The sequence below is a fragment of the Podarcis melisellensis genome (assembly GCF_964234715.1).
Source record: "Podarcis melisellensis genome assembly, chromosome: 15".
Classification (NCBI taxonomy): Eukaryota; Metazoa; Chordata; class Lepidosauria; order Squamata; family Lacertidae; genus Podarcis; species Podarcis melisellensis.
The window spans coordinates 23,356,922-23,366,631 of NC_138532.1; the positions used below are offsets into that span (position 1 = coordinate 23,356,922).

The 9,710-nt window shown below is 49.9% G+C and overlaps 1 protein-coding gene across 1 annotated transcript; it reads right to left on the minus strand.

The window, feature by feature from the left end:
* Nucleotides 1-1,342: 1,342 nt before the first annotated feature.
* BSX (brain specific homeobox) lies at nucleotides 1,343-7,421 on the minus strand (the record flags this gene model as incomplete). Its single annotated transcript, XM_081889456.1, has 3 exons — nucleotides 7,104-7,421; nucleotides 3,378-3,574; nucleotides 1,343-1,627 (listed from the first exon to the last, which is right to left on the minus strand). Exons 1-3 carry the CDS (start codon nucleotides 7,369-7,371, stop codon nucleotides 1,343-1,345), a joined length of 750 nt encoding a protein of 249 aa, XP_081745582.1. The 5' UTR covers nucleotides 7,372-7,421.
* Between the last annotated feature and the right edge of the window lie 2,289 nt (nucleotides 7,422-9,710).

A 9,710-nucleotide genomic window follows, 5' to 3' on the forward strand; every position in this document is an offset into this window, starting at 1 on the left:
GGCTTCTTCAAGCCATCAATCCTCCTGGATACTTTGGGAGGATATTGTTTTTCATTAGGATCTCAGAGCTGGAGAAGACCTCAGAGGTCATTTAGTCCAGCCTCCTTGCCCTTGCAGAATGTCCACAGCGACAACAACATTCCAGAGGTCATCCAGCCTAGCAAAGTACAAATCTTACCTTTTTTCAGGTAAGAAAACTCCTTACCTTTCTGTAGAGGTAACTTCCCCCCGCTCCACGCCTTTCAGTACAGCGTTTGAAGGCAAATGCCTAATTCTGACTTTTGTCTCTTAAAATTTCCAGTGCTAAATTTGTCCACATTTTTAAAACTCCATAGCTATATTTGTATTATAGCAATCTTTCTGAGAGCAGACGCCCAACTTTCTAGAGAAAATGACTTTTTAAAAAAATCCTATGTACAGCATGGAATAAATTTCAGACACAATCCCTTTATAATTAAGCACCCTAAGAGTCCATTTATCCCAAGGAGAAATATCTAAGTGCGCGCTTTAACTCCCATTTTGAAACTAATGGGACTGCAAAGTGCTTCTAACTTTGCTTGGATCGTGGCCTTTACTTGCAACGGTCTTACTAAGTTTGCAACCCTGTATACGCTCACTGGGAACAAGTCTTAGTGGAGGCGGAAAGATTTACTTCTGAGCAAACACGCGCCATAGGATCGGGCTGTTTGGAGATAGAATCTCAAGCATTCTGAGAATTAAATTTCCTGGAAACGATATGTTTTTCACGCGTATTATTAAATGGCCTTACTGACGTGACGTTACCTTCTTTGCATCTTCCACGTAACAGAGATCGAAGAGTTCATGGTTTATATTTGCATTCAGAGAAACTGCCATTCATTCCCCCGACTTCAATTTAATTTCTGCATTTACCGTAGGAATTGGGGGTGGGGCGGGGGATGGAATCCACTCAGCCCCGCGCGCAAAAATACAGCTGTTTAAAAATGCCATGGTCCAAATCCCTCCTCCAGCTGAGAAGATCACCTGGATGGATCTGATCCGGATTCTGAGCCTCGCTCAGTTTCCTCCTCCCCGTTCCCACAACCTTTGCCTAACTCGACGGGGCGGGGAAATGTTGGTGGAGATTCCCAGTCCTAAAAAGGAGGGGAGGAGGAGGAAGATGGATGAATGGGTCAGTGGGGTTCTCTCACATCTGTCCGGGGTTTGGTCTTCTCGGATCAGAGTCTGGGGTCAGATCCATCGGCCACCTGTCCTCAAGTGGACCCAGGAGTCTCTTAGCAGCGGACGCCCACCCCACTCCTCCCCGCGTCGGGCCAGTCCCACCCCAGCCCATCTTGGCTGAGTCCCGGAGTCCGAGCTCGCCCTAGATGAGGTGCTGGGGGCCACAAAGCTCCGCCCCTTCGATTATGTCCACCTCGTCCTCGGTCTCCTCTAGCAGGAAGGGCGGCGGGTGGCCGCCCTTGCGGGGCTCGGCCGAGGAGGAGGCCGAAGAAGCGCCGGGCGCCGTTTTGTCTGGCGGCGCCAGCTCCGGCTCGCTGCTGGCCCCCTGCTCCGCGCTGTCCTCCGCGCCGGGGGCCTTGGGGTCGTCCTGGCTCTTCCGCAGCTGCTTTTTGTGCTTCATCCGACGGTTCTGGAACCACGTTTTCACCTGTAAGGAGAAGCGGCGAGGGTTGGCTCGGGCGCACGTCAGAAGGAAGAGATATTCGGAACTCCTTCCTCCCAAACGCCATCCCTGCGGAGGGGGTGGGATGGCACTGGAAAGGGGTGGAAGGGAGGGGACCGAATGGGAAAGGCACATTTGCCAAGCGGACAAACAAAAGTTCCCTTGTTTGAAAGAAAAAGAAAGCGGGGAAATGATGATCCGGATTCGGAACCGGTTTACATTTTCTAGGGCAAGTGGAAAGTCCGGGGAGGACTTGAAATGCCTCCGTGTGTCCACATCTGCATTGTGAACACGTAGGACAACTATTTAGGAGCCCAGTTTTCTTTGGGTTTCTTAGACTGTTTCACGGGGATCCTAGCGCTCACCTGCCATTAAACACAGCATGTGGCCGCTCCAAGGTTCACGGAAGCTTGCAGAGTGTTCTGCCCATAACTCCCGAGAAGAAGCGGGCGCCTTAGACAGGTGGGAAACTGAGGTTGTGTAAGGGGGGCTTGTTCAACACCCCGCAATGTCAGCTCATCCTTCTCTTTCACTTGCACACACAGACAGAGAGAGACATACACACGGGCGGGCGGGCGCGGGCGCGCGATTTCGCAATGGGGAGAGAAAAACTGCCCCCCCCCATTCACCGTGGGTTTCATATTGGGTGCCTCATTCTTTATTCCCAAATAAATTCAGCGGGGGTTTACTCCCAGGTAAAGCGTGCATGGAGTTGCGCAAGGGAAAGGAAACCTAAGGCTGCAATCCCAGGTAGGCTTAATTTGCTAGTAAATCCTACTGGGATTCTTAAGGCTTGCTTCCGAGTAAACATGCACAAGCTAGCTTCATTGCACGACTTTGTAGCAAAACTTCATCGGCTCATCTCCATGCCCCACTAGCTTCACCGTTGCCCTCCCATTATTGGCATGCAAACTGAAGGGTCCTCAGGGCAGGTCTTTTGAGCTTCTGTGCTAATTCTGGGTCACTTCACTTGCGACATCTCTCTGGTGAACTTATGGGAGGGCTGATTTATGATTTTAAATTCTGTCCCAATTGCATCATATTATATTATTATTATTATTATTATTATTATTATTATTATTCCTGCATTGTAGGGGGTTGGACTAGATGACCCTCGGGATCCCTTCCAACTCTACAATATATTATTATTATTATTATTATTATTATTATTATTATTATTATTATTAATAATAATAATAATAATTCTACTACTACTACCACTACTACTATTTTACTGTTCTGGTTTTACTGAAATATCATAAACTGCCCCGTGGGCCGGGGCTGTTACTCAAAGGACGAGAACTCAAATCAATTAAAAGTAATTCGACACGACCATTTTGCTTTACTGATACTGTTTAAATTCGTTCTGTGCCGCCTGAATTCTTCCTTTCGCCTCCACCACACAGAAAGGCTCTCAACACACTGAGCCAGGACTTATGACAGCTGCAAGCAACATCCTGCGCATGTTTCCTGAGAAGTAAGCCCCCCCCCCCGTGTCCTCCATGGGACCGACTCCCGAGTAAGGCCGTAGGCAGGAGGACCGCAGCCTCGGTCACCCGGCATCCCAAGGCTCTCGAGGGAGGGAGGAAAACGTTCCGGGGCTCACTCCCCTTTAAGACAGCTGCTTTCTCCCCCCCCCCCATTGGGGGCCGGGGTCTTTTGTGGGGTGCCTGACTGCACCCAATCACCCACCCACCGCGCTTCGTTCCTCCGCATCCTTCCAGCCCGGCCCTACCTGGGTCTCCGAGAGGCTGAGCGCTGTGGCCAGTTCGACGCGCTCGGGAGTGGAAAGGTAGCGCTGGATCTCGAAGCGCTTCTCCAGGCCGGAGAGCTGCGAGTCCGAGAAGACGGTGCGGGCCTTCCGACGGCGGCAGTGCTTGCCTGGCAGCTCGGCGTGCGGGTGAGGCTGGAAGAGAGCGGGCACCGGCACCCCTGCAAGGAAGACACGAGCGGATCCGTGGCGGGCCTGCCAGGCGCCCCACCGACAACCCACAGCCCACCTTTAGGAGAGATCGATATATATGGATTCTTGGTGGGAGGGGGGAGATAAAGGTCCGTGGAGTCCCAGGCTAATGCCCTCTAAGAAGTCCAGGCACTGGAAGTGGAGGCGCCATGGTCTCCGCCAAACAGAGGTAGACTGCCCCTGCCCGCGGAAGCTCCATGTAGCCATCGCAGCGCCTATTCGCCGAGAGGCCTCAACAGTAAATCGACTGCAAACCACCGTGCGGCCTCCTTTATGTGAACGCACCCGGGGATGGGGAAGCCGCGGCCACAAAGGTAGCATTGCAACCGCCAGAGTAGGGCTGTTGTTGTTGTTGTTGTTGTTTTGCCATTCCCAACACCTAGCACCACCACACTGCCTCTTAGGAGTAGCACTGAGCTCCCGAATTCTATATTCCCCACTTAATCTTTGGACAGGGGCTATTTACCTATTATTTCCCCTATTCACTAAACTTCGTTTTAATACGTGTCATTTCCCACCCAGTCCTGGGCCTCATCTCCCTCCCACCCCCGCACTCCACTTTCTTTGAATTCAGGCAGCCACCCGAAAGGGTAGAAAATCCTCTGCCATTTGGCCCGGATTAATTAAAACGGATTAAGCGCGAGGTCTGCTTTTCTGTTCCCAAACCTCTCTTTTACGCACGTGAGTGAGCACGGTTCAAAATTGGGGCGGGTTTCTAAGAGAAACAAACGGTGGTTGAAGAGCCCCGGAGCAACTCATTCCGTGGTTTGGAGTGCTTGGACTCTGGACGCTGCGGGGCGCTTTTTCAAGGAACTGGGAGGTGGTGTCTTCTTAGCTCAGCACCTGAGCCAGTTCCTGCGCCCCGTTCCAAAATCTCCCCCGTCGATCATGACAGAAGTGGGACGTTCTTCTTCCAGCCCACCCACCCTTACCCCAGTTCCCCGGAAGACACAAAGCTCCCCTCCCCTTTCTTCCAGGGTAAAGGAACGAACAGTCTCTGCTAAAGGTCTACCGACCAAAACAGCTCAGTGCAGCGGTGGCTTCAGAGGCAGAGCTAAAAGACTACAACCTCACACATTTACACGCTTTCGTAGATTGAAGTCAATAGGACCGACTTCTGAGTGGACAAGCAGTAGGTTGCATTAGAAGCAAATTGCGTGCGTGTCCCTGCCAGGATCCTGCCAGCAGTCCTAACCCTCACCCCGCATGTAGAATTTGAACTCAGGACTTCTTCGTTGTCAGCCACTACATCAGTTGGGCTGGTGGGGGATTTCAGGAGGACTTTTCTTTAGCCATGGCAGAGCTCCTGTGACTTTGCTGCGTAACAGACAGAAAATCTGTCGGTGAAGCTTTCCCCTCCCCCAGCACAGCGGCGGGAAGAGCTTTTCCTGCTGAATTTCTGCCTTCCTGGGAAAATAAAGTGAGCCTGCAAGTCCGGAGGCCATTAAGCATCAGCATCAACCGCTTCCTCTGACATCTTTCATTGCTAAGGTTTCCTAGAGTTGATCTAGCCTCCACCTAATCTCCCAAATGCAAATGTGAGTCCAAATGGGTCATTAAGTATTTGTGACCAACTCCGCAGCTATTGCCCCTTTCTGCTTCCACCCTCGTTTTTCTCCTTTGTTTTCTGGCTTTTAAGACTCTGCAAAAGTTCGTCATTTAAAAAGAAACGCCCTGTAATTCCACGTCCCAGAGTGGATGCATTGCAGAAGACTCTTTTACCGGGTGTCAGTTCACCCTGGTGGCCAGCAAAACAGAGTTATTTCCCTATCATCCTGCTGAGTCCTAAGGAGGATTTTATTTGATCACCTCTCAGGTGGATCTGCGGGTGGGAGCAGAATGTGGAAGAGTGACCGTCTGCACCCGCCAGCCTGACTTCACATCTGATCAGGAATGCCAGCTTGGCCGCGACCGTGGGTACCCGGGGTCGTGGGTGCCCTGCAGCGTGCATGGCCCTGGCGACAAAATTTGTGGGTGCGCGGCCCCTTCATGGGGAATTTTGTGGGTGCTCGCGCACCCAGGGCCGCAGGGAGTCGACACCTATGCATCTGATTTCGTTGAAGCCTTTAAAAACATGCGCTCACTGCGGCTCATTATTTCTGTATGCGATACATCGTATAACCCTTAAGTGTCGTTTACATTCCTCATAGACAAGCTGCAAGGTTCGTGTGTTTCTTTTCATGACTACTGTTTTCGTATTTCCAAGATGTTTTCCTTCATCGACTTTTTAAAATTTTATTTTATATTTGTTTGATTTTGCATTTTCATGACAGAAAAAACGGGATTGAATCAAACCATCTCAAGGAAACATTCTTGTGCGCTTGGCAACTCTCGAAAAGCTTCCCAGGGTTACAATCCTGTGCAATTTCAAGCAACGTTCCCTAATATTACTTATAATTTCTAATTAAATAAATTTTAAGTTTTCGTCTGATATTTTGCCTTTTCTTCCCTTTCCCTTTTCTATCCCTTTGTAAATATGCAAGTCTTATACATTCTAAAAGATAACGGGTTGATGCTTTTTCTTTTGGTCAAAATGACAATTGGTTCCGGCTCTATTCTAAATTAATTAGCGTCTTGTTTTTCACGGATTCTAAATACTGGAGTCTAAATAGTGGGATGAATTCGGTTCGAAGATAAATCCAATATTCGTTTTCGGTTTCGTTTACAAACTGAGAATGATTCATGGTTAAATTATAATTTCAACCACTGGTCGCTCCACAAAATATCAATCTGTCTTCTCTTCCTCTTCAAGAGAACCCCCTTTAAAAGTCTGAAGGAAAACAGCAACCGCGTGAGTTCATTTATTTATTTGTATTCAGTGGGAAAGAAGTTCCCTACCGCGTTTTATTTTAGAATTTCAGATTCAATCGTGACATTGCTGAAAAGTTATTAAGGTTTGGCTTGATTTATTTTTGAGCATCGGAAGTCAGAAACCTTGGAAGACCAAGAGGACTTTACTTCCAAAGGCTTCCGATTCTTTTAAGGACGAACTGAAACTCATATAGACTGAGGGATTTTCGTGCCCGCGACGCAAGCGGAGGATCTCTGCGTCAAGGGGCTGATTCCCAAACTTCCAGCGCCCTTTCCCCGCTTCTATGATTCATCAAAGAGAGCAGGGACGGAAGATGCCCTCGCTGCTCTGAATTTTTTAAAAGCCTCAACCCGCATCTTATCATTTTGTGCGTAAAGAAGAAAGTTTGGTAACCACCTGGATGAAATCGGATTTGGGGAGTTCTCGACTAAACCGTTCGCATCAGCAGCGCGGCTAGATAGACTTGACTGGACTTTTGCTTTGCCTTTTCTTGGACAGCAAAGCGGGCAGCTTCCTCTCCTTTTTAAAGCCTCCCCTCCCCGAAAAAAGCCCACCCACCAACAATAGCCAACCTGTGGCACCGGACACACACCGGCACGAGTTTGGGTACCAGGCAACGCACACGACAGAGACTCGCGCGGTTCCTCAAGCCAAAGGCAGCGAGGCGACGGCGAAGGAGCGCTTACCCGAAGTGGTCAAGAAATAAGGGTGGTGGTGATCCGGCTTATGGAGCGGGTGGTGCGGGTGAGGCGCCAGGATGGTCGGCGGGGGCATCAGGGGGTACCCATAGTCCAGCAGAGGGACCCGAGAGGCCAGGGGGCTGTGGAAGTGCTCGGGGGCCACTTCCCGAAGGGGCTTGGGCTTGTGGAGCAGGATGTCCTCGATGAAGAAGGAAGTTGGCCTGTGGGAAGACACCGAGTGGGCCACCGCGTGCGAGGTGAAGTTGAGGTTCATCTCCCCGCTTCTGGAGACGCGGATCCGGGCTGGGGGGCGCAAAAAGAACTCCCTGGCTCTTGTCCTCTGTCTCTCTGGGTCTTTTTGTTGCTTTTGAAGCCAACCAGGAGTAGGGTTCTCTCTCAGTCGCCTTCTTCTTCCTCCTCCTCCCTTCACGGTTTGGAGGGAGCCAAGAGAGAAGAGCAAGGTGGATCCTTCAAGGGCTTTCGGAAGCTGGGGGTGGGGGGGAGGGAGAGGATTTGCGCCTTTGAGGGCCGCTCCGAAGGGGGATCTCCAGCGAGCCAATCGCGGGTTAGCAGGGCGGAGGGAAAAACCGGCTTTGCCCGATGTCACCCACAGGAGTGGCGAATGTAAGCGACGGGGGGGAGACGCTGTCCGTGGTGCTGAAAAGAGCGCAGGGGACGCTGCTTGCGGGGCAGTGAGCAGGAGCGCCAAGGGATGGCGTGGGAAGGGATTGGTGTCCACTTTGGGACAGGGGATACAGAGGGATAGGCCCCTCCTACCCCCTGCGCCACCACACCTTCCCATGGAAAATGCAGGCACGGTGTACTTTCTAGACTGCCAGCAATGTTTTCTTCCTGGGTGCAACAAGAAGCCACAATTGGCCATAGCTGCCCCCTGCTGTGGCCACTTCATGAGCACATGCACTGCAATCGAGGCATGTGTGATCATCATGCAGGACAACACATACTCTTTTTCTCAGACACAGAAGTACTTTCAGTGTCAAATTCAAGGTGGTTATTTGAGCATCCCTGGTCGACCGCGTGGCTCTTTGGTTTGAGGGATGGCTTGGGAAAATAGGAGGTGGAATGATAGCTCAGCTGCAGAGCCTGAGGGGGGTGGCCCTACAATCTCCCAGTCTCAGTTCTCCATCTGTGAGAGCCAGAACCAACAAGTTGAGGACCGCAGTACGCTTTGTACATTTTAAAAGTGAGCCTTGGAAAGTATGGCATGAAGCTGTATATAGATGCTTGAAACCAATAAAGTGTGGTAGAAATGATCAGAAATCACAACTGAAAGAATCCCTCTGTGTGAAAAAGAAGTGCAGGTTGTCTGAGATACAGTTGCATGTTTGCATTGGCACAGAGAGGGATTATATGATGGTTTAGGTTAGGACAATGTCCCAAGCCACTAACAGCCCAATCCTATGCACATTTGCCCACAAATGCAATAGGACTTGCTTCCTACTAAGGGTGCTTAAGAATGTATCATTAACAGTGTTGGTAGCAGTAGAAGAGACCTGGTTGGCCAAAGTCCTAAATTCCTAAGGCCTAAAACTGTGATCCCATGCATAGTTCGCCGGGAGCAAACCTTGCTAAATCCAGTGGGGATCACTTCTGACTTCACTTACCCAGAATCAGGTTCTATGTTCCATTGGTTTCAACAGGAGTAACCTAACCACACCTTAATCTCCCAGCAAAAACAAGAAGACATCCAAGTGGTTGATGTATCTAACAACAACAGAAATGTCCAAATGGCATCTGATGGAAACTGGAAATGAGTTTAAAGGAGTGGCTTTCAGCCAATGATGTTCAAACAGCCTCTGACTGCATGTACATTTAGGAGGTCTTTCAGTCTTAACTTTGTTTCTCCACTTTATTCTGCACTAGTCAGGGCTCATCCGGAACACTGTATCCGGTTCCAGGTTCCAAAATGTAGGGAAACTGAGAATGGGTCAAAGGAATGCATCAAAAATGCTCAGGGATACTGGGGGTAGTGAGTGGGGAGGGAACCTAGAAGGAATGGTTGAGGGAACTGGGTATGTTTAGCAAAGAGAAGATGATATCATATGGGGACATGACAGCACTCTCAGAACACAGAAGAGGGCAAAGATTTATTCTCTGATGTCCTAGTGGGAAGGACTCAATCTATTGGGCTTAGGTTCTAAGTCAGTAAATTTTAAGAACATAAGAAGGACCTGCTGGATCAGGCCAATGGCACATCTAGTTCAGCATCCTGTTCTCCCAGTGACCTAACAGATCTCTGCGGGAAGCCTGCAAGCAGGACATCATGAGCACAAGAGAGCATTTCCCCCTCCTGTGGTTTCCATTATCTGGCATTCAGAAACATCTTGCCTGTGACAGTGGAGGTAGAACATAGCTATCAAGGTTAGAAGCCACTGATATAGCCCTATCTCCTCCATGATGGAACCTTAGTAGAATCTTCTTGATGGTAAGAAGAATTTAACAATTGACAATGGAATCAATTCCCTTGGCGGGGGGACGGGGCTGAGCTCTCCCTTGCATGGGCGTAGCCAGGATTTGTGTTGGGGAGGTGAGACACCCACCTCTCATCATCCTCTGTCTGGCTCTGTCTAGCAGATTCAGAATGAAATGTCT